This window comes from Quercus suber, unplaced genomic scaffold, assembly GCF_002906115.3.
Source record: "Quercus suber isolate HL8 unplaced genomic scaffold, Cork oak 2.0 scaffold_698, whole genome shotgun sequence".
NCBI classification, from domain to species: domain Eukaryota; kingdom Viridiplantae; phylum Streptophyta; class Magnoliopsida; order Fagales; family Fagaceae; genus Quercus; species Quercus suber.
In genome coordinates, this window is record NW_027070139.1 from 252,763 (window position 1) to 278,770 (window position 26,008).

General features: G+C 31.8%; 1 protein-coding gene and 1 non-coding gene across 9 annotated transcripts; both read left to right on the forward strand.

The window, feature by feature from the left end:
• Window positions 1-5,999: 5,999 nt before the first annotated feature.
• LOC112019796 (splicing factor U2af large subunit B) lies at window positions 6,000-8,986 on the forward strand. Its single transcript, XM_065766288.1, has 5 exons — window positions 6,000-6,302; window positions 7,308-7,480; window positions 7,720-7,839; window positions 8,134-8,201; window positions 8,826-8,986. The coding sequence occupies exons 1-5, from the start codon at window positions 6,204-6,206 to the stop codon at window positions 8,984-8,986; spliced, it is 621 nt and encodes a 206-aa protein (XP_065622360.1). The 5' UTR covers window positions 6,000-6,203.
• A 528-nt stretch (window positions 8,987-9,514) lies between these two features.
• Window positions 9,515-18,037, forward strand: LOC112038661 (uncharacterized). Of its 8 annotated transcripts, none has more exons than XR_010626112.1 (5): window positions 9,741-10,286; window positions 10,633-10,764; window positions 11,093-11,409; window positions 12,718-12,835; window positions 18,023-18,037. It is a non-coding gene; the product is annotated as an uncharacterized LOC112038661 (transcript). The 8 variants fall into 8 exon arrangements; XR_010626110.1 differs by lacking the exon at window positions 18,023-18,037 and adding an exon at window positions 14,615-14,939 and having other exon boundaries at window positions 12,712-12,835; XR_010626111.1 differs by lacking the exon at window positions 18,023-18,037 and adding an exon at window positions 14,584-14,939.
• Window positions 18,038-26,008: the final 7,971 nt, after the last annotated feature.

Genomic DNA, 26,008 nt, shown 5'->3' on the forward strand with positions numbered 1-26,008 from the left:
CTTATCACTTTGCCCACCTAAAGTGCTTTCTGTTAGGGATCTGTTAGAAAAACACATTTGTTAGGTTCTAAGGTCTTAGGATTTTATGTATTTAAAACTCTAATGTGTAATGTTGGCAAACCATAATCAAAACAATGTATTTAGTCTTGTTTAGGCTTGCTCAAAGTTGGTTTATTATTGTAAAGTTGGAATCGAGTGGCTGCAGAAGTACTTGGGACTTTCGGCCTGGCTCGATCAATCGAAGAATAGACTCAATCGATCGAAAATCGCACAGGTTGATTTTTCTGCAGAATTTCCAACTCAGCCCTACTTCATTAAACGTTTAGGGTTTTATGTTTTTACCTTAGGTATTTAAACTAAACCCTAGCCACGTTTTTGAAGGTCGCTCCAATTGTATTGTTGCTCATACATTGCTGTTTTGTGTAAATCTCTTGTGAGATCTAGAGGAGCTTTCCTTTACACAAAGCTTAGGGTTTTTAAGTTAGAGATAGTATTAATAGCTTGATGATCAACTTGGTTGCTACCATTGAAGCTTAAAGAATATCAAGCGGGGGTGCCTGTAGCTGATTGAAGAATCCAAGAAAGAAGGAGTCCGTGGATTCGGAGCTTGCATGTGGTCGTGTCAGTAAGTTCTATTGGTGGGTAGCATTAGGAAGTTAAGCGGGGAGCTTGTAGTCCTTCTGTATGAACTTCGATTCTTTCGCATAGTGGATTCAGGTTTACCTTGAGGATAGCTAAGTCAAATTCTCTCCAGGTTTTTACCGTGTGGTTTCCTGGGTCATCATATCTTGTGTTCATTTATTGTCTGCTGCTTTATATCTTGATATGATTATTTGATTGCTTTAACCTAGAATTGCATAATTTGACTAAGTAACAACTTGGCTAATTAATCTAGGCTAACCAATCTGGTTGTGTTTTAAGGGGTCTAAAACCGTTCAACATTTTTAGAGAAAAACAAATATAACAAAGATAAAAAAGTTAGGGCTTTTTATTGCTTAAGAACTTCTTTGAGAACAAAACATAAATTAACAGTATTGAAATTCTCTTGTCCAATGGGTTATTCAAACACGTATTGGTTTGAATATGTACCCTGAGCTGTTTCTTTGCCTAAAAAGCAATCTCCTATTTATCAAAGGCTGCCAAACATTTCACAAAGCTACCAAACAAAACTTAACTCTCTCTCTCTCTCTAAGCTTCAGCGGTGCAGCCATGGCTTCTCTCTCAGCAGTGATCTCACACTCTTCTTCGCATGTCACATTGGCTCACAACACGAAGTTGAAGAAGATCCACCAATTGCAATGCCACACTCTTCCTCTTCCTTACTGGTCACATATTTGCCGGTACACTTCGCTTTTCCTTCATTATTTTTTTCTATTAGTTTCTCAAGAAAGTTGAAGGAATCAATATATAAATATGTCTTTGTTTTTTCTCACTTCTCTGTTTCTTTCGGTTTGAATTTTTGGCTTTCTTAGTGCTGATCACGATCATGATTTGGGTTGAGGAGCTGCAAGGAGAGCCGTCAAATTCGCCAAGTTGTGGGGTCGTCGGATTCGGTTTCGTCCAGTTGCTTATTTAGGTGTTTTGCTACTATGGCTGGGATTTGGAGTGGGTTTGAAGTTGGAATTGGGGGTGGGTTTGAAGTTGGAAGGTTCCTTTCCTTTCTTTTCCTTAATTGGTGGTGTTTGGTTTTGTAGAAAAGGACTGAGAATTAGGAGAGGCACAAGTGGCACCTAGGGTTGCCACCACGCCACCAAACCCATGGCTGATCTACCACAATCCAAACCCACGACTAGATTTCTCATTACCTCATTCTTTGGTTGTTGATTGCTTATCTCTATCTCACTCTCTTTTGTTAATAACGTTGCTAGTTGTTTTGAGATTGTTGGTCTTCTTGTAAAAATTGGTTCACAATTTTGAGTTGTTATGAGATTGTTGATATTGATATAGATTAAAAGTGATTTCATTGAGCATTTGATCTGTGTGCTATTCTTGTGTTTTGTTCTCAAAGAAGTTTTTAGGCAACAAAAAGCCATAACTTTTTGATCTTTTTTATGTTTGTTTTTCTCTAAAAATGTGTTTTTCTAACGGCAAAGGGAGATGCAGGTAACAAATCTCTAATGGAAGGCACCTCATGTGGGCAAAGTGATAAGTTTTAAACCACGGGTAGGCAAAGCGCAAATGGGCCAAACCTCAGGTGGATTTGCTATAATTATCCTTTAGCAAAATCCTTACAGAAAAAGAGAGAGCAAAAAAAGGGCTTAGGGAATGATGTCGTTCCCCTGGCCATGAAAGTCATAAACCATCCCCATTCCCACTGCCAATTAACTGAGAAATTTGGGGGAGAAGATTGTTTTGCAAATACCATTTATAGAGGGTAAAGATCCCAAGCAGAATAAAAAAAAAAATCTAACAAGATCTTGAGTGGAATATAAAACGAAAGGCAATGTTGATTCATTTAAAGGCTGAGGAACATAACTGAGGATTGTATCGAAAAATTAGAAGTCCCAATTCACCAAACGAGTAGATGCTTTGTTCTCTTCAAACTACTTTGCTACAGATGTCTTATTTGAGAAGTATTTTCATTTGTAACCAAGATCAATTTTGAAAATTTGGACTATTATTTCTTCCTAGTCTCCCAGTTCGGTTTTTCAAATACTGATTCACTGTCTGCAACTAAACAATATACTGCATAAAGGACAAAGCATTTGAAGGTGCTTCCCATTAGAACTGGGTTCTTAAGTTTCAGTCCACATTTCTTTTTAGCATTGACTTGACTGCTCTAGACAAGAGGAAAAGAGAGTGGTGGGCAGGCTAGGTTCCCTAAAGCCTTCTTCTTCTTCTTCTTCGTCTTCTTTTTTATAATTAACGTTTTTCAGTTTTTTTTTTATTAAAAAATTAAGAAATTAAAAAAAAAAATTCCTTTCGCTCTATCTACCTAATACCTATATATAAAAAATAACATTTGTTAAAGATGAAGCTCAAGGTAAAGGTTCAGTTGCTCAAGGTAAAGCTTTAGGTGTCACACAGGTTTAACAGCAAACGCATTGTTTGAGTTTATAATAGTTGTTGATATAAGTAATGCACACCATTTCATTAAAGCCAGAGATGATGTGCACCGTTTCATTAAAGGGTCAAGTGATGCGCACCATTTTGATTAAAGTCTGGTGCTTCTTCTCAGTGTATTAAACGGTGTCATCTTGGGAATGTTCAAAGATCAGTTATTGTGGTGCAAAGAGCAGTTATGGTTGAGCTGGGGTTTCCGTGAATTAGGTGCATAGTTTGGATCTAATATATTCTATTAATGTAGTAATTGTAACTATAAATAGGAAGGTGTATCTCTGTTGTAATTAAGCTTTTGTATTATGTAATTCTCTCAAACAAGAAGATATTTTATCAGTCTCAATTCATTCTCTCTCTCTCTCTCTCTCTCTCTCTCTCTCTCTCTCTCTCTCTCTCTCTCTCTCTCTCTCTCTCTCTCTCTCTCTCTCTCTCTCTCTCATTGAATTTCTCTGTGAATCTCTTATTGTTTTCATAACTCACAGTCTTGCTTTTACAAGATATTACTCTGTAACAAAATTCTTCAACATTTACATTAATACGTTGCTACTTGCTACCAATTCATCCAAAAAGAATGAGTCAAGAATTGTATAGTTTATTTCAAAATTCAAATCCTGGTAAGTTTGTGAACAAGTTTTGATTTTAGGTCTTGTATACTGGCTCAAAAAGAAACTGTATAGGCTTGGTACGTAGTAGGTTCCATATTATTACTTATCAAGGTCAAGGAAAATTAATACTAGAAAACTAGAAATTAAGCATCAAAATATTTTCATGAAACCAATTTATTTTGCTAGCATGCACTTTGAGGTTAACCTTGGAAATAAGTGAGAATATCGATAATTCTTATTTGCACGCTTTCTTGTTTGTCGTAACTCTTTTAGGCGAGGAAATTCTAACCTAGGAATTCTGAGTCCCCCTTCCTCTTATAGTTTTTAAAATTTATATATATATTTTTTGGATTAAGTTTTAAATTTATATTGCTTTGTAAAACTAACCACTTATGCATAATTTATTCTCTTAAATGATTTCCTCGATTCCATTGTCCAAGCCACTAGGACTAGGCACTCCAATACATAAAGTGACCTTATCATGGTCATCTTTGTTTGCTATTCATTTTATACAATATGAAGTTAGTACACTTTTTTCCCTAAGTAATTTTAATTTAAGACTGAAAGTAGCGTATGAGTTTTAAATATTAATGGAGCTTAAGCTTAATTAACTTGAATAAATTTGAATTCAAATTGCAAAAATCTCCCACAAATATAAATTTGAATAAATGACAAATTTATATGCTTGATGTAAGGACCAAAAAATTTTGTAGCTCAAGCCCACTTAGAACAGTGGGTTGGTACAGATAAACTATGGCCCAAATAAATAGATTTGTAATAGAGAGAATCAAACAACAAGAGAGGGCCTTGCCTGATGATGGAAATAAGGAAGAAATGTGTAATATTATAGAATATGTGAGCAAATGTCTAAGTACAAGATTGCTTGAGGAAGCCAATGATACACAAAAAATACACTGCTCACTCTCTTCTCTCAATGTTCTTCTTGATATTTTTGTCTCCTCTCATTTCTATGAGAACCATCTTTTTCTTATATACTCTCTGCACTTCGCATCTTGAACCCCCATCTTCGCCTACCAAATTTCTGCTAGCAACACCCGTCCTTTTAAACATCTAAGGAAGGTGGTTGAAGAAGTTGCTTAGCTGTGAATTACACTGTTCAAGTCACTTTCTCATCAATGCAGCTGATAAAGCTGTTGCCCACCATTTAATGCGGAGGCAACATGCTACTTGCTAGAAACTTCCCCTACTCCTCATGATTCTCTTTCCTCAGCCAATCCTTCCCACCTGAAGCTCCTAAAAACCTTTTGCCCCTTTTCCTCTTATCCTCGGATAACCTCCCTCTTCGGACATATAATGCCCCAATTTCAACTCTACAGTTTTACAACCCTTTCCTCGGTCCTCGAGCCCCCACACTTGAATAAAATGATAATATATTAAACAAGCTTTTTAAAAAAATAATAACAAATTCTTCATAAATAAGAAGTTAATATATATTTGAAATTTGAACTAATACATTAAAATGAACTAGAGAATCTTTTTTTTTTTTTTTAATAAGCTAATACATAACCTAAAGAATAACCATAAAGAATAATTATATTCTTGCACGCCAAGCGTGTTTTGGATTTGATTTTACTTTTTGGTGATATTTATCAACTTATTTATTTATGTACAATATTTTAAGACCTTGATTTTTCCAAATATAAATATACTTTTATTCATTTTTAATACATCAACTTATTAGTAAAAAGTTAATCCAAGCGCAAACAATATCCACGCTGCAGCATTTGTGTTGATTAAAAGAACTTTTTTTTTTCTTTTTTTTTTTTTTTTTTGAGAGAGATATAAAAAGAAAGTTTAAACTTCATTCACTCATCACATTCTTTACTAAATCTTCTTTTTTTTTTTTTTTTTTTTTTTTGAGAATTTCTTTACTCAATCCTTTAANAAAAAAAAAAATCATTTAAAATGACAGTCGTTTTGATTAGTAAACAGCAGCAGTAGAAGACGAACGAAAGACTGAATTGACTATACTTGAAATTTAGAGGTTTGAAATGACAAAACTGAAACTTAAATGACTAAAATAATAAAAGGTAAAACTTAAAGGATTAATTTTGTATTTTAACCTTTAATTAATTGAACCTACTTCAAATTTCTCTGCCGTTGTAAAAGAAATTGTTACCAAATGTAGGCTTGCACCTAGCAAAAAAAAAGAAAAAGAAAAAAGAAAAAGTATTCTTGCCTTGTCGAAGTGGGCTTTAGCTAAATTAAAAAAAAAAAAAAAAAATTTGGGGGTTAGGGCTTCTGCACAAAAGTCCAGCCCTTACTCGGGCCAACTTCGATAGAAACCCATTAATAATTATCCTCTTGTTTCTTCTGTGTTCTGTCCAACCAAAACAGCGTCTTTACTCGACTCTCGTGTGTGCAATTCATATATCGTATTCGTATATCATACTCTGAAAAATATCCAAATCTGTAAGAAGAAATAGATAGCAAAACGGTGAGCACAGCACAGTGCTAATAATATAGTAATTACCCAAAATTACGATTAGGGTTTCAAATTCGAATTGTAAACCTACAATGTCCGATTACGCCTCTATTGACAACGAAGAAAGACGCGAACCCGAATCCGAACCCGGTCGCTCTTCTCCTTTCGATGCTCGCCATTCGCATCACAAGGTCTTATTTATTTATTTTTCTGTACTTTAATTACTTAATTTTTTATGATTCAATTTTTTCGAATAATGTGTTTATTTTTGGTGTGGTCATAATGTTTCAGCAAGTGTTTTGAGTGATGTGGTTTTAGAATCCGAGTTCTGTTAGAGATTAGTTTGTGTTTGGATGAGCTTTTTTTCATAGCTATGTAAAAGTATAGTCGTACTTAGGAAAAATATATACGAGGTTTTTAAAAGCAGCCGGACGTGAAAATAAAATAGTATTTTGAACTGAAACAAACATGACCTAAGTAACCTTTGGGGCTGGAATTTTCCCAATCCAGCCTATGGTTTTGGATTATAAGCTGAATTTAGTTGAATGAGTAACTTGTATGTCTCCGTGTGTAAAGACGGCTGGGGGTGTACCATAAATACTTCACACATTTGGCAGACACACTGACATGCTGTGCAAAACATCGAGGAACAATTCCTTTTTGTGCGACAATTTTTAAATTTAGTGCAAAACTTAGGTTCTCCAATTAAATGCAAACACGTCTAGACTGTATTGTACATTGTACAAACAATATTATCTTTTCTAACGAGAATTAAAGTCAATCTAGTTATGTGTTTGAATTTAATTAGAGAACCTAAGGTACTGCATTTAAGGTACTGTGTCTAAGTTTTATCCTTAAATTTATTGGTAAGTTACACATGCAACCTGTAGGTGATCGCATGACCTTGTCCTTCATCCTGTTATTATGGGAGGAGGAAGTGCCATTTGAGGTAGAGCTCATTGGCTGTGTGGCATGCTTAATCAGCTTTAGTGAAATTTTGATCATTTTTGCGTTTTGTTCATGGATGTTGGTTTACATTTAAATTTGTAACTTCTCATATTCTAATAGTTTTGGTAGTTTTACTGCTTTGTTGTTGTTGTTGTTGATATTCTAGCTTGCAGTGTATTCTTTGTATATCTTATACTCTGTCATTATGGATATTAATCAAATGACTGACTAGGGTGAAATTATCTCAGCAAAATTTGCGTGGATCAGATCGTGAGAGGTTGAGGGTTAGAGAGCGAAATCGGGATAGGGAAACAGATGGAGACCGTCATCACAGGAACTATAGGGATAGAAGTATGAGGGATGATAAAGGAAGGGGCAAGTATGATGATTATGACCGTCATCAAAGCAGCCATTATGACAGGTTATCACGTTCTCATTTACTGATTATCAAAATGATTGGAATTAGTCAGTGAAAAAAAGGAACTATTGGTTACAAGATTTGCCTACACATTTTAACGTGTGGTCCTTTCTTGACCATTGTTGCGCTTTGGAACTTATTTAATGTAAATCCTATTTAATTTCCCATATAAGTGAGTTGAACATGTTTTTCAGATATATTCTTATATTCTGACTGGTAAATATCATATCTCCCTTTTGTAGGCACCGTTCTTATGGCGGAGACAGAGAGAGGAGGCATGGACATAGATCACGATCCTCTTCTAGGGATGGATCTAAGAACGAATCCAGATCAGACTCTCGTTCTCGTTCTCGATCAAAAAGGTATGCAACATAATCAACTGTTTCTGTTTTTTCACTTTGATTTTCACACTTACAGATATTCTTCTGCAATCGCACTGGATTGATCTTCCTATTTTTCTCTAAATAACTGTTGATCTTACTATGCATTTGTATCACATGTTCCCCACTGACTGGTATACCATAAAATAAGAGAAATGGTGGGGAATTTGTTTTAACTTTGAGATCCATAGAAATTTGGAAAATGTTGTTATTTAATATGGTTTTGAAAACTGTATCACTCCACTATTATTTTGCTGATTGTCTACATGTCTGCAGCAAACGAACAAGTGGTTTTGACATGGCACCATCTAATGCCGATGTGCTGCATGGTGCTGCTGTTCCAGGTTTGCATCTAAACTCTTTACTTACATATAGCAATTATTATCAACTAGTTAACTATACTGGGTTCTGTTCAATACGAAACTTGTATTTTCATTTTTTAGTAGTTTCTGCTCTTGCCTGTATTGTTTAGAGTTGCTTGTGGCTTTTATTAAATGATTTTCTAATTTTTAATAGTTTACTGTGGTTACTGAGAACCATTGTTGTGTTCTTTGGCTGTTGTGTGTGGTTTTTTGTTTGTGTCTCGTGATTATGGTTTGGGTAAGGAGGCAATGTTGGACTACATGTCCCACTGTGGTACACCTCGGCGTGACTGCTGTAGATCTTATGTTCAATGGAGAATCAATGCACTGATTGGCTGGATCTTGTTCGCCTCCCACCGGCAACAGTTGCCATTTGGTAGACTTACACATATTTCCCTATCATCCGCAAGGGATTTCATTTCTTACTTTGTTTTTGATGGTATAATTTAGGTATGGTAGGTTTCTTTCTTGTTCTATTTATAATGTGATAGATAATTAGGCTTTTAGATGTGTAACTTCTCAGAAATCTCTTGCAACACATTTTAATCTTTCAGTTATATTAGTCATTCTTCAGTATTTACTTCTTCCTTTCTGGAAATAATGTAGTGCAACCACCAGTTGTTTCTCAATCAATGCCAGGAATCGTACAGAACATGTTACCTTTTGGGACATCACAGGTGCATGTTTTCCACAAGCATCATTTATTGATTTCCTCTGTTGGGTCTGCCATACTCAATCCTTTAAAAAAAAAAAAAAAAACTTTGTAAGTTTGGACCGTTTGGTGACAATTTTTATTTTTATTTTTTTATGCTAAACTGTAAGTTTGGTGACAAATTAATATCTACTGATGTCATTAAGGAGACGTCAGTTTATAGTTTTCCCAGTGTTTGGTCAGGAATCAAGATATATATCGGTTCTATCCATTCACCTCTATATTGCACCATTTTTTGTTTTCTTAATGATATGGTGAACCATGGTCTCCCAAAGTTTCCACGCCACCTACGTTTAAGAATGACAAGTGGTCCAATAGGAATGATCCATTTGTTTCCACGTCCTTCAGTTTCATTGGTTGAATGATCTATATCAAAGTGTGGAAAATGTTTCACCACACAGTCATAGGAATCCCATGAAAAAATGGGCTCCTACTTAATAGAATTTTTTTTTTTCTCTAATTTGTGTAATATTGTCTCCATGGAAAAATGACTAACGCCAAGAAATATTATATTATTGTAGAATGACATTGACAAATTTTCTGTATTTTCTATGTTTCTTCCCATTGAAAATAATATAACTGGCCCTAGGAAAGAGATATCACTACCATCATCATAGAAAGAGAACAACATTTTCCTCTCACTTTCTCTCCCATTTTTCCACAAAACAGCAAGTAGTAGAGTAAGCTGAATACTTTTTGGCTCTTTCTGGGTGAGAGCAGCTACCATGAGTGAAGCTTCCCCAACTAGACAAGACTCCATGTACATTTCTTGCTGCTTTCTCTCTAACTTTCTTAGTCTTAGAAGGTCGGAGGAAACGAAAAAGAAAATGTCAAAAGGGCAAAGATTATTTCAACTATAGTTTTTCTTTTCATTTTCCTTATATCTTCTGAGAAATTTCCTTAAATCTTTTATATTTTTACTTTTTAAATCTTTCCTGTGTTTTTTATTTTATTTTATATATATATACATTAGATCTAGTGCATCTTTGATCATGGAAATTTGGTTGCAAGCTTTTCCCTTTTGTTCTTTTTAGTTTTGCTTTCTAACTCTCTATGTATGTGTGCATGTATAATAAGGATGTACTACAAGTATGGAGGTACTTTGAAATGTACCTACGATGCAAGTTTGTTGGTTTTGGTGCACGGATCTTGATTTATTGGAACCAAATACTGTGTTTTTCTCTCCCTGATCAACTTTGTGTTTCCTTGTTTGGATCCAACTTGTATAGGATAAGTAAAAAAACAAATTAATCATTTGTGTACTGCAAGGTTTTGTAATTTTAAACTCAGATCCGCCCCCACATATGCTTCTCTTCCACCCACACCATATATATATCATCGTCTTCATCATCAAGGTGCACTTCAGCTTTACTTTTTGGCTTCATTCATTCATTTTTTTTCAGCTACTAATTCATTATCCGCATGCCCTATATGATGATGATGATGATATATGCTTGGATGCATTCTTAAATGTTTTGAATGATAAGAAAAGCATATATATCTTTCACTTATACGTTATTTCTTAAATATAAGAGAAACCAATACTTAATTTTTCCTCTCCCTCCACTCTTTTCTCACACATATACATGCTTATAGGCTCATACATATGAATTCAATATATAAAAATAAGTGTGTGTAGTAATTTTATGCAGTGACTGTATGAGAGAATATGTCAATCTGATCCTTGTGATCTTCCACTAGGGAAATATTGGAGGAGGGATATACAGAAGAGCAAGATATGGACCAAGGAGGCTATAGATTGGTGTTACCTGAAGATGGATATGAATGGAGAAAGTACGGCCAAAAGTTCATCAAAAATATTGGTAAAATGAGGTAATAGGATCATCTCCTTATGAATGATTTCATCTTATTTTTGAATGAACTATTTTGTAAATACATTATAAATACAAAGAAGTGCTAGCTGGTATATGCAGAGATTAAAATGAACAAGTAGGGATTCAACTTAATTTCCAATATTTTCTAAACTATATATAGATCTATGAGCACCAAGAACCTTGTGTTTCTAACAAAAAAAATCCAAAGTTCAAATCCCTCTCTCTCTCTCTCTCAATTATCAAATTTTATATATGTATATATATTGATCTATGACCTATGCTAATGCATGTCATTACATGCCTTTCAATAATTTATATATGCTCAGAAGTTATTTCAAGTGCCAAAGGAGCAGTTGTTCTGCAAAAAAGAGAGCTGAGTGGTCAACCTCAGAACCCAACAATCTAAAAGTCGTATATAAGGGGGTGCACAACCATGCCTTACCAGCATCAGAATCTGGCTCCTCCCAGCTAGGGACTTCTTCTAATGCCAACCAGTATGACTTGTTGACACAAGTCTTTGGAGATCGATCAACTGCTCATTAATTATCATGACAATTGAAGGACTACTTCTGCTTATTACTATGCTTTCTAAGACCTTTTTCTCTTCCCTTGGAGAAAGCCTTGCCAGTTAAGAACAATGAAGGTTAAATTTATTTTATTTTAATTCACTGGAACATGGGTTTTCTTCAATCAGTTTGTAAATATTTTTGATATATATCCTAAAAAAAGTATCCTCAAATTTCCAGTCTTTTTAGCATTCAAGTTTTTACATACTAATCATGTCACACTTGGTTTGGTGCCATTCAATTCATACACCATATCATAAGATTAAGAGTTTGGATGGAACCACAAATTTTCAATTTTATTTATTTTGAGGGTAACCATAGTAAATTTTGTCTTTTTAATCAGTTGTTTGTCCTAAATCAATAAAATGAAGATAAATGGTCTTTCATCCTTTCTTCTTGTTGTTTGTAATATATGTTAGAAATAGCCACATTACAAAAATACATTTGAAAAAGGGTAATATGTTTTATTATCATCTAGATCTTCTACAACAAAATACAGTTTGTTCAACTGGTCATTCTTAAATTTCTTATTACTCCAAATCCAAATATATATGTTTGATGTATATTACTTAAAAGAATTAAAAGGTTTCAAAAAATAATCTTGTTCAATTCTATTTCATTATGTTTTTCTATTTTTCTTGTAGATCTAACAAAGTTGATTGAAAATTCTTTCGGTTGAATTTTATTTTATCAATATTTTGTTTCATTCATGAAATCATATATTTATTTTCCTTATGTAGGTGAGTTGAGAAATGACAAACTAATTAATATCTTTTAGGACTTTTATAATTGGTATATATGTCTAAATTTTTTATATAAAATAGAGGTGAAATAAAGTAGGTACTATATATATTGAGAAGTCTTTATATATTTTGTTAAAAAATGTATTTGTAACCTAAAGAGAATTTGAAAATTGTTAGGGAGGCCATGACCTATATTGGTCCCCAAACCATAACCTACGTCTGAGGTCTGCCCCTAGTTAAGACTTGTATTTAATCGAGTTTGCAATGGGTTCAAAAACTTTTTTACTCCAATTCTAAACATGTTTTGACGATTATATTATTATTGGAAATTTCCCCAAAAAAAAAAAATTATTATTGGAAAGAATAAAATTAAAGGTTTACAAAATACTTATCTTGATCAATTCTATTTATTAATTAATGTTGTTCTATTTTCCTGAAAGGAGCAAATTTGAAAAGTTAGATCAAGAAATTTAAAAATAATGCTTGAAATAATGGTTTGAACGAATGAACTTTCACATTAGGTTTGTTATAAGAATATAATTCTTTTTTAAGAAACTTAAAAAAATACTAATTTTATGACTAACATATTTTAGCATACTTTTTGTCCCAAATTTGGACCAATTCTTGACAAAATAGTAGCAGGCTGCTTCAAATTAGGAGGATTTTCCAGCTGAAGTCTTCCACTAGAGGAACACGCCGCAATAGCAACATTCAATAAGGCGGCCATGTTTTGCTTTCCAAACAAACAAGAAGTTTCCATGTAAGTCCATTTCCATTAGAGTTTATGGCTTTCAAACATACGTTTGAGAATAGAGAAAGTCTATAAACGCAATAAATTTAACAAAAAATTGCGTCCTTGGATGAAGTAAAAGATTATTAGTGATAGGTAAAAAATTGAATAAAAACTAATAGAAACTTGCCAATTTTACAGTGGTGAAATTTTTTGTGTATATGGTATTGTATTTGCTAGTGAGAATACATAGGCTAAGTTCAATTCTTGATGTGGATGGATCATACGTTGGAAGCTGTCATACTGTTGTATTTTTTTTGAAACTATTTGGAGCATGGTCCACAAACCTCATCCCTGGTTCTACACCTGGCACATAGTTCCCATGGGTTCTGAACTTTCACCAAATTTAGTTCAACCTCAACACCCACTATATCTCCATTTGTATTCACATCTTCTGTGGCCAAATTATTTGTCACAATTTTTTGAAGTGGTGAAACTGTCAGTGATAACAATCATTTTCAAATAAATCTATCATTTTTTCTTCATTATTTAAAGTGGACCACATTATAGTTGTGGCACAAAAGCTGTGTTCATAAATTTTTTTCATTTTCATTTTTTTTTAGTGTTTAAATGCCCAAGCATAGTATTTTTTTTTTAATAATTAATAATAAGTTTAATCACATAATAAATTTCACAATTGTTTTTTTCCAACTACTAAGATAGTGGGTTGTGATTGATGTATAATTTAAATGATGCCAATGATGGTTCCATTCAAAAATAATATCGCACTAATAATCACATTTTGCTACTTTAATAAATTGTGAAAAAAAAGTTATAGAATTTGTTATGTATATAATATATGTAGTTTTGTTTTACAAGGATAAGGAACTACATGACACATTAGTGTTTACAGACTTTATAGGAAGTATATTATGTATGTTTCTGATAGTCAACAGTTGGTGAACCTTGCAGCTGTGTGAGAGTCACATGCACAACTATATAGGACCCATATATAGGGTAGAGTTGGGAGGGGGTTGCCCCCTGGCTTCACCAAATAAAACTCACCCTTTTTGTCTTATTACACAGATTTTTTTTTAGTTTTCTTTTTACTTGTTTTAATTTTATTTATCTAAATTTAATATTTTTAGATACTTTTTAGACCTAAAAACAAATTAGAACACAATTTATTCATATATAAAATTCCTAACAAATAAATACAAAATAATAAATATGTTATATTTTTATTATTTCGTTCACAATAAAATATCATTTAGTATTCAACTAGTATCCCTTAGTGTCTTCAACGAAGATTTCTTGGATTCAAATCTTCCATTTTTTATTGTATTTATTGAATATTATAAGAAAATCATATATATAATATGCATGTGTACATTGAATATATATGTGCATATATGTGTATCTACGATGTTCACACCATCCGTGAAAAAAAAATGACATGTATATCTCGACTGCTTAGATATTTATTTAATTTATATTATATCTTCCAATATAGTTGAGCACTGCCACTACCCATTGCTTTCTATTTGCAACAAAAGTGCCTAATTTTTCTAGAAAGAGCTAATACAATTATCTTTTAAATTCCAACACTCCTTCCTTTGATTGATTTTAGTGCCATTAATCTTGCTAATATCCTATAAATTTTTTCATTCTATTTGTTGACTTAGCTACAAAACTTTATCCCTTCATTTATCCACCACTTGTTAAATATTCCCTTTATAACTATCAGTGCTTATTGCCAATTCTTCAAACCTCATCAGGTTTCTGTCTTCTTTCTCTATTTACCACCAGATTATCATCATGCTGCCAAGTTACCTATCCTGTTGATTGTGTACATTGTACCTGCCAGTCAAAGACGTGGATCATTAGTAATGTTTCCATTGTAGAACACTCTTTGTTTTTTCCTTCATGCATGTACAACTTTGACTCCTGTGGAACCACAATGTCCGCAAGATTATTAGCATAATATGTATGCAAAGTAGAAACTTCAGAGCCTGGTCTTACAAAACATTTTGAGATTGATCAGACTGGACTTGGCTGGTCAAATGTCCAGTCGTAATCGATGTTAAAGAATCACATTAATGCATATTCATGAATCTGTCTCTTGAAAGCCAAATCAGTGCCCCCATGGCCGCCAGATTGCTCTTGCAAATTTTCACACGTTTCATACTCACTTTAATTGGCTCTAACGGTGCTGTAAAAGTCGTTCTGCCCAACGCGGCTCAAAATGCACATGTTTTTTTTTCTAAAAATGTGGCGCGTTCAAAATGCACATGTTTTTTTTTTAAAAATGTGGCGCGTTCAAAATGCATTTAGCCTGTTGCTTTTTATAGAGAATGATAATCAAAGTTCACGCGTACATAAGTCCTGATAAGAGATAACAATCATGTTTAGCAACAAAGTCATTTAAAAATATTTCACTAATTAATATTATTGAAAGCGAAATAGATATAATTTCTTTCCATCAATGACGAAGCGAAATAGTTAAGACTAGCCGTTCTTTCTGGGCAAATCATGAGAGGCTGAGAGACCAAATTGAAATTAGTGATTTAATTTCAGAGTCTATAAATTTTGGGCTGAAGCCCATTAAATATAATAAATCTCCAGCAATTTATCTAAATTTTTGTACTGTTTGAATAGTAATCAGTGATATTTAGAGGCTGTTTGGATGGCCTGTTTCCATAACTCAATTCTAAAAATGGTGGGACCCATGATAAAAAGTCTGTTTGGCTGCACAATTTCTCTGTTTCCATAACTCTGTTTCCAACACTCGATTCTCTGATTTTTTAGTTAAGAGGCTGTTTGGATGGCCTGTTTCCATAACTCAATTCTAAAAAATGGTGGGACCCATGATAAAAAGTCTGTTTGGTTCACATTTTCTCTGTTTCCATAACTCTGTTTCCAACACTCGATTCTCTGATTTTTTAGTTATGAGTTATGGAACTGAAAACACATTTTATGTGTTTTCAGTTTCCATAACTCATAACTCAATAACATTTTCGTAAATAACACTACATGGAGGGACCCACCAGTGAAAGCCACAACTTTTGACTTTTTTTTTCTTCACTGGGTTCAGTGCGTGCATTCATGTTCTTTTTTTTTTTCTTTTTCCTTTCACACTAGTGGCTTCTTCACGTTCTTCACTGGGTTCAATTCTTTGTCTTTTTTTTTTCTTTCTTTCTTTCACTGGGTTTTTTTTTTTTTTTTTTTTTTTGGCTGGGTTTTTCTGGGTTCAATTCTTTCTCTCTCTCTTTTTTTTTTTTTGGTTCTTTTACTGGGTTCTTTTTTTGGCTGGGTTTTTCCAGGTTCAATTCTCTCTTTTNATTGCTGATACTAAGTAGCACTTTTTATATGTCAAACTTAATTTTAAAATATAGAAAAAAAATTATTCATATTTTATCATGTTTTCTAATGTTAAACTTTTATAAAATAAAAACTAGCATTAAAAAAGAAAAGAAAATAAAGAGTCAAAAGTTTTTTAATTGTAGATGAAAAATATGAAGAAAAAAAAATTAGCTTTAAAAGGGCTAAGACTAAGATCTCAAATTATTTATATGATTATTTATTATTATTCATAAAAATAGATGTATAAGTAACAAAATATTAAAATAATAATAATATAATAAACACCATAATTTTATATTGATTTAAATTGAACTATGAAGTTTTTGATACACAAATGACTACAATATGAGTTAAAACTGTTATAATTTAATCATTTTGTAAGTTTTACAAAAATTAAATGTGTATTTGAAGTTTATCTAGACATGTGTTAGAAGTGGAATTTTGATTAAAAAAACAAATTAGAACACAATTTATTCATATATAAAATTCCTAACAAATAAATACAAAATAATAAATATGTTATATTTTTATTATTTCGTTCACAATAAAATATCATTTAGTATTCAACTAGTATCCCTTAGTGTCTTCAACGAAGATTTCTTGGATTCAAATCTTCCATTTTTTATTGTATTTATTGAATATTATAAGAAAATCATATATATAATATGCATGTGTACATTGAATATATATGTGCATATATGTGTATCTACGATGTTCACACCATCCGTGAAAAAAAAATGACATGTATATCTCGACTGCTTAGATATTTATTTAATTTATATTATATCTTCCAATATAGTTGAGCACTGCCACTACCCATTGCTTTCTATTTGCAACAAAAGTGCCTAATTTTTCTAGAAAGAGCTAATACAATTATCTTTTAAATTCCAACACTCCTTCCTTTGATTGATTTTAGTGCCATTAATCTTGCTAATATCCTATAAATTTTTTCATTCTATTTGTTGACTTAGCTACAAAACTTTATCCCTTCATTTATCCACCACTTGTTAAATATTCCCTTTATAACTATCAGTGCTTATTGCCAATTCTTCAAACCTCATCAGGTTTCTGTCTTCTTTCTCTATTTACCACCAGATTATCATCATGCTGCCAAGTTACCTATCCTGTTGATTGTGTACATTGTACCTGCCAGTCAAAGACGTGGATCATTAGTAGTTTTTCCAGGTTCAATTCTCTCTTTTTTTTTTTTTCTTTTTTTTCTTTTTTTTACTGGATTCAGTGAGTTTGGGTACTTGAAAAAAAAAATGCTTCACCGAGTGACAGTTATAGGACCCACAAATAATGTGAAAAATATTGAGTGATGGAAAGTGAGTGATGGTGGCAAACGGGTGTGAAAAATTAAGTAATGAGTGATGAGTGATGGAAATTGAGTAACAGAAATTGAGTGATGAAAAAAATTCATCCAAACAGCCTCTTAGATTTTACCTACCTACTTTTTCAAATGGGAAATGCAAACGAGTGCCCTCAGGGCACTTGTTAACAATCTATTTTAGAAAAGTTTTGACATTATTTTTATGGGAAATGAAAAAAGCTGTCAGGACAGTAATTACTTTTTTTTTTCCCATCAAAACTTTCCTTAACTGGATTATTAACCAATATCCTAAGGACACTCATTAGCATGACCCTTTTTCAAATACACTTTCCAACATATTCTCTATTCTTTTCTTCATCTCATTTAAATATTATTTTTTTCATTCATTCTTTATTCATTATTTATTCTTTTTTTAACAACTGCACATCTTCTAACATTTTTTTATTCAATAGCTGATTATTATAATAGTTAAAATTGTTTAAAGTGTGAATAATAGATGCTACAATGTTCTCTATTTGTAGAGAAGCACTGTTGCAATTCTAATCTAAAAATGGAGATGAAGACGTTGTTGGAGTGGATTTTTGGGTGTCTTCTACTACAAAATACAGTTTGTTCAACTGGTCATTCTTAAATTTCTTATTACTCCAAATCCAAATATATATGTTTGATGTATATTACTTAAAAGAATTAAAAGGTTTCAAAAAATAATCTTGTTCAATTCTATTTCATTATGTTTTTCTATTTTTCTTGTAGATCTAACAAAGTTGATTGAAAATTCTTTGGTTGAATTTTATTTTACCAATATTTTGTTTCATTCATGAAATCATATATTTATTTTCCTCATGTAGGTGAGTTGAGAAATGACAAATTAATGAATATTTTTTAGGACTTTTATAATTGGTATATATTTCTAAAAATTTTATATAAAATTGAGGTGAAATCAAGTAGGTATATATATATTGAGAAGTCTTTATATATTTTGTTAAAAAAAATGTATTTGTAACCTAAAGAGAATTTGAAAATTGTTAGGGAGGCCATGACCTATATTGGTCCCCAAACCATAACCTACGTCTGAGGTCTACCCCTAGTTAAGACTCGTATTTAATCAAGTTTGCAATGGGTTCAAAAAAAAATTTACTCCAATTCTAAACATGTTTTGACGATTATATTATTATTGGAAATTTCTCAAAAAAAAAAAATATTTGATGATGCCAAAATTGTCAGTTGAGTCACTCATCCAATCCGAAGTATTAGATGATCTCGTAGGACCTGCGAAATAAAGGAGAGATAGATCGAAGAAACCTCTGATGCTTAAGTTAGTATCAACCTATATATTTCATATTTAGATAGTGTTTTGTAATAGTTTTTGACGTACCTCAACTACTGAGACAAATTGTCCTTTTTATAGGTGATTTAGGTAATTGTTGTACATAAATTAGGGTGATTATTACCTTGATTGTAATGTTTTTTGGCTTGATGAGAGTTTATAACATTTGATGGTCGTTATTGAATGTGTTGAGCGGTTATCTTTGATGACCTACTAATGATGCAAGGTTGTCCATATTAATGGTGACCTTAATGGTTTTTTTGAACTCATCAGTTGCCCCCCATTCCCAAGTCTGATTTTGCTTTATGCTGGTCAGGCTTAGGGAATATTCTTGACTTGTTTAGATTTAGGCTTCTTTATCTTCAACTACTTTCTTCTTTAGGAATGTTAGTATTTTTGTGACAACTTCTTAGTATCTGCTTTTTGAAGGTTTTTTTGGATATTCGAGGGATCATAGCTTGATCTTGAAAGTGAGCTAATTTTTTTGAACGATCATTTTTTATCACTGCTAAAGAGCAAGCTAATTTCTTTGGAAGGCCTTTTTTTATCATTGATGAAGGGCGAGGTGATTTCTTTGGATGACCATTTTTTATCACTTTAATGCTTCTTCTTTTATTCATTTTCTGGTTGTCACGTTTGATATTCTTGATTTGCATGTGACTTGTGTTTGTGTGAGAATCCTTGTCTGCTTACACTCATCTAAGGATATTTATTCACTTAGCCACTTTTGGGTGACTTACATTCAGTTACGAGGCTTCATCATTTAGACTTCATCAACGATTTACATCGGTCTAGTGGAATCTTGTCCTTTTTTTTTTTTTTTTGTGACGTACATCCATTTAAGAAATCTTGTCACTTAGGCTTTGTCAGTGATTTACATCTATCTTGGCAAAATCTTATCACTTAGCCATTTTTTGGTGACATAAATCCATTTAAGGAATCTTATCACTTAAGCTTCGTCAGTGATTTACATCTGTCTTGGCGGAATCTTATCACTTAGGCTTCGACAGTGATTTACATCCGTCTTGGCGGAATCTTAACATTTAGCCATTTTTTGGTGACTTACATCCATTTAAGGAATCTTGTCATTTAGGCTGCTTCAGTGATTTACTTGTCTTGGCGGAATCTTATTACTTAGCCATTTTTTGGTGACTTACATCCATTTAAGGAATCTTGTCACTCAGGCTTTGTCAATGATTTAAATTTGTCTTGGCGGAATCTTATCACTTAGCCATTTTTTGGTGACTTATATCCATTTAAGAAATCTTGTCACTTAGGCTTCGTCGGTGATTTACATCTGTCTTAGCAAAATCTTATCACTTAGCCATTTTTTGGTGACTTACATTCATTTAAGGAATCTTGTCACTTGTTGCTAGAAAGATTTCTTGACGCTATGTCGTTTTGGACCTTCTTGAGGCCATGTTGATATCTGCATTCAGTAGCACATGCACTTGCTAAGACTTGGTTAAACAAGAATTTTAGAATAATTCATATATAAATAGTAAATTACCAATAGCTTAGGTGGACATTTTTCTTATTTCCTTGTAGTCCTAGAGTTTTACCTCTTTTGCGATTTGTCTTAAATGACGACATTATTTTGTCACATACCTCGATCTTTTTATTGTTAGGATCTTCTTGATAATCTCTTCTCTTTTCAGGATGACGAGCTCTTCTCTTTTCAAGATTTTTTAAGCTCAACATGATACTTCACGTCTAAGGCCTAGATCTCTTTTGCTTCAATTTTTTTTTTTTTTTACGAAGTGCATTTTATACGAATCATAGAGAAGTATAAAAATTGAAGCTATTTGACTATATGCTTCTTTAAGCTAGTCTTTGTTAGGTGCTTGCACTGTGTATAATTTTTAAAGCAATTTAAAAATATTTTGATGAGTTGACGGAAATAGTGGAAATTTACTGAGATTTAAACTCATGACCATATTGTGAACTCGATCATCTAGCAGTTTAAGTTTAGGAGACTTGATAGAACTTCTCAGATTCTTGACGATGAAACATATGCTACTAATAATTTAGTCATATTGATTGTGATGATTGTAACAATTTTATAGCAATATTTTCAATATGTTCCACATACACATTTGTAATAATCATGCTAACTTGATATTTATTTAGTTTCAATAAAATAATCTCATGAATAATTTAAAAAGAAAGAAAGAAATGAGTTACCTCAATAGAAGACCTTAAATCTCGATACTACTTTGTAAATACCTCAATCTTTTCATTGTTGTAGTTTTCTTGAAGAACTCCTTGTCGTTGAACTCTTACTTTGTTGGATTTGTACAATTCCATAATTTACAGGAGTCAAACTCGACATTTGTGATGTAAATGGAATTTTCACAACTTTTAGATATATCTCTATTTTCTTCTTGAGGGTTTTTCTTCGTCAAATTATGGCATTCCCTTCGGAATTTCTTTTTATGTATGAAGCGCATGCTCTATATGTAGTTCAACCATTTCCACTTTTTTTTTTTTTTTTTTTTTTTTTTTTTTTGGGCAATAGTAGAATAGTAAAAGAAACGGACAAACTTAAGATCATTTGATCGGCTAGAGATTAAAAGTCTAAAATAGGTTACACTAGCTAGAGCAGATATCTAGTCAAGCTTTTTAACTTTAGTAAGAAATTATCTAGCCTTTTGTGTCAATTGTGCATTTCTGTACTAATCTTGTAATTTAGCAATTTGTCTTTCCAACAATCATTTTCATAACTAGTACCTTATTCTCGTGCAACTAAATAACACTTTGCAAAGTGTTTTAAAGAGTGTTGGAATTCGGTGTAAACAAATAAGAAAATAAATTATTGTATATATTCCAGCCCATATGACATGCATGTGCACATTGATTGCCAAGTTTTGTAGCAATAGAGCAAGTAGAAATAGCCTACCGTCTCATTTGCTTTCTTTTTATGAAATATGTTCCCTTCATCAATTGACTAAGAAATCTGTCAACAACTTTTTAGCCACATAGGCACATAGCATACAATTGTTCAACTCTTGGCCTTAACATAGAAATTATCTATACAATAGCAACTGGGGAAATAGCTTACCCATAAATAAAGTTGCTAAAAGGAGGGTGTAATATCTTTCTCTCATATTGTGGTTTGAATACTTTTAGAATTTGCTCTATTCTAAGTAAAGCAAATAATGTTATAATATAAAAGGAAATGCTAACGAGTGCCTTTAGGACACTGGTTAATAATCCATTTAAGAAAGTTTTTATGGGAAATGAAAAAAAAATTAATATTTTGACAATTTTTTTCATTTCTCATAAAAGTGGTATCAAAACTTTCTTTAAATAGATTATTAACCAGTTCCTTAAGCGCACTCGTTAGCATTCCCTAATATAAATAAGAAAAAATTCAGGTATAGAGACCTATCCTGCTAGGAAAACATCTGCAATATTCTCAACAATTATTGCAGGTCCATGTCCATGCATTACAACTTTTGACTCCTGTGGAACCACAATGTCGACATGATTATTAGCATAATATGTATGCAAAGTAGAAACTTGAGAGCCTGGTCTTACAAAATATTTTGAGATTGATCAGATTGGACTTGGCTGGTCAAAAGTCCAGTCGGAATCGATGTTAAAGAATCATATTAATGCATATTCATGAATCTGTCTCTTGAAAGCCGAATCAGTGCCCCCATGGCCACCAGATTGCTCTTGCAAATTTTCACACGTTTCATACTCACTTTAATTGGCTAACGGTGCTGTAAAGGTCGTTCTGCCCTATGGACCAAAGAAAACGCTGCTCAAAAATTCATATGTTTTTTTTTTTTTTTTAATTTGGCACGTTCAAAATGCATTTAGCCTGTTGCTTTTTATAGAGAATAATAATAAAAGTTCACGCGTACATAAGTCCTGATAAGAGATAACAATCATATTTAGCAACAAAGTCATTTAAAAATATTTCACTAATTAATATTATTGAAAGCGCAATAGATATAATTTCTTTCCATCAATGACGAAGCGAAATAGTTAAGGCTAGCCGTTCTTTCTGGGCAAATCATGAGAGGATGAGAGACCAAATTGAAATTAGCGATTTAATTTCAGAGTCCATAATTTTTGGACTGAGGCCCATTAAATATAATAAATCTCCAGTAGCTTATCTAAATTTTTGTATTGTTTGGACAGTAATCAGTGATATTTAAATTTTACCTACCTACTTTTTCAAATACACTTTCCAACAGATTCTCTATTCTTTTCTCCATCTCATTTAAATATTATTTCATTAATTCTTTATTCATTATTTATTCTTTTTTTAACAACTACACATCTTCCAACATTTTTTTATTCAATAGCTGATTATTATAATAGCTAAAAATGTTTGAAGTGTGAATAATAGATACTACAGTGTTCTCTATTTGTAGAGAAGCACTGTTGCAATTCTAATCTAAAAAATGAAGATGAAGAAGCTGTTGGAGTGGATTTTTAGGGTGTTTTCTCTTTAAAATTGGCTTTAAAGAAGCCATTGGAGATGCTCGAACAGGACAAAGTTTATAATAAAGAATAATCCAAAAATAAAAAATTAAGCATCTTTTAAGTTTTTCCAAACTTGGAGATTGAGTTTTAATCAAAGGAGTATATATCTATAAGTTCCAGTTAGTTTAACCGGTAAATTCACTTGTCATTGAATAAGAGATCCGACTCAACAACTTTAGAGGCTTAGGTGAAAATTTTAAGTGGGGTCTTTTTATATTTAAATATTAATTAAATAATATTTTTTGAATTTTTTTAATTTAAAATCTATTTATCCTTTTTGAGATTTAGTTTATTTTTCAATTTTTCTCTTCTTTTATTATTATTTTTTTTTTAAGTTTTTCATATCCAGATAAATTTTTTCTAGTAAACATATATAATGAGCAAATATTTATAAATAAATAAAACACAATCTACAATTAAAAATTATAATTTAACTAAAAATAAAATTTAAAGTGTAGAATAATAGAACTTGGTTATTGCAACTTTTCTAACGTTGTGACCACTTTATTATTTAAAGTTTAAACCTACAATTCTACACAAATAAAAATTAATTTATTAATTGGTTCAAAAAATTAGCGTCATCATAATACAAATGAGTTGATATGATATATACATTCAATTATCAATTGGGGTGATAAAAAGAGATCGTGTGTATAGGTGTTTATTATAAAGTGGGTGGATATAAGAATGTTTTGTTAATAAAACTTAAAATCCAAAAAATCTTGAAACTTTAAATGTTAAAACTCATTTGATCAATAGGTGGTTAGTGTCTTTAGTCATAGTGTGTGGGCCATATGGGATGTGGCTGACATGTGCTACAATGATATTTGTTATTTGCAGTGTGTAGTGTAGTAATCTGTCCTGTCAGCTGTGTAGTGCAGTAATCTATCCTGTCAGCTGTGTAGTGCATATTATTATTATTATTTTGAAATATTGAATAAAAAGTTAATAGTCATCACAAATCAATAGTTCAGTACTCTTCTATTTTATGAGAGAGAGAGAGAGAGAGAGAGAGAGAGAGACGGCTACACCACTGTAGTGAAGCTATTGCAGATTGATTTCATAGTGATGGAAGAAAGCTTATATAAAAAACAAAGATTCAAGAAGAAGAAAAAAAAGGTGAGAATATAGATGGAGAAACATGAAGATAGAGAGATTGAGAGTTTTTTTTTTCTTTTGTTTTAGAAATTTATAATCTCTTATTTCAAGATATTAATGTTGTATTATTAATGAATTTTTCTAGTATTAACTTTGATTTTAGCATATTTCAAGAACAATTTAATGAATTTGTCTCCTATAATTTAATTTTGTTAGCCGAATTTGACTATTTTATTCTCTTTTTATTTTTATTTTTTTATTTTAGGATATAATTGTGCATTTTTAATGCACTCTACTACCAATAAAAGGACTTAAAATTTTGTTTTCCTTAATTAAAAGATATATATATATATAATATTTCTTTTTTCTTTTTTATTTTACAATTGGGGCCTTCTTTTCCGTTTTAATCATCTGTATTTTAGGATACAATGAGATATTTTTAATTCATTTTATTGGCCAATAAAAGGACTTATAATTTTTTTCTTAATTAAAATTTATTATGTATATATTTTAATACAAGTGGAGGCCTTTTTTTATTTTTTATTTGGGGGCCTTAGGCGATTGCATCAATTGCATCCATAGTTCTGCTGGCCCTGTAAGAGATTTGTGATTTAAATTCTGCTTACACTAAAAATTAATTGGCGTTTTTTTTTTTTTTTAAGAAACAATTGGTGTCTTAGTTAGATAATAAAGAATAATTATTATGGACCAAATGTCATATAAACATACATACATACATAGATATATATATATATATATAAGAAGGTAGAATATAAATTTGTGGAAACTTTGATAATAGAATTTTACTTAAAAACATTTATCTTAATAACTTTAACGGATACACTTAATTTCACAACTTATTAAAATTGGTCAAATGTGAATGATGAACAATTACTTTTACATTGATCCACACTTTTTTTTTTCCTATTACCTACAGTTATTCATTTCAACAAGTTATGAAGTTACACGTGTCTCTCGATTTAATGTAACTTTTAATTTTGAGCCATATGATTAAAGCAATATAACATTTACACTGTGCAGCATATGATATAACATTTATGATCTTTTGGGGTTGCCACCTACCATGGAGAAGATGGGGATTGGGGACCGCTAACAATAACATAATAATATATACCACCATTAACAAAACAAAAGATAAAAATATCTACCTTTGTAATGCCAAAGAGAGAGAAAAAAAAAATTGCTTTTAAGCCCAGTTAAGTTGGGCTATATATTATTCACCCGGCTTGGGCTTGGGTTAATACTACATCCATCAAAGAAGTTCGCCACACTGCAGAGTACAAAGACATACTCGTGGTTCTACAAGGCCCACTAATCAGTGAAATCAGTCCATAGTACTCTCACGAAGCCTTAATTGTTTCACTTTATAATTGGAATTGGTGATTTGGGCAAGAGTTGGTTTAATTACAACATTTAGTCCCCAACTTTTTTTTACATATATATTTATTATAGAGATTTTTTTTTTTTTTTTTTAGAAGAAAGGGTTCTACTTTATTAATGTGTGGAAAAATTATGATGTTACATCAACATAAACTAGACAAGTAATGTCTGGTGGAACAAA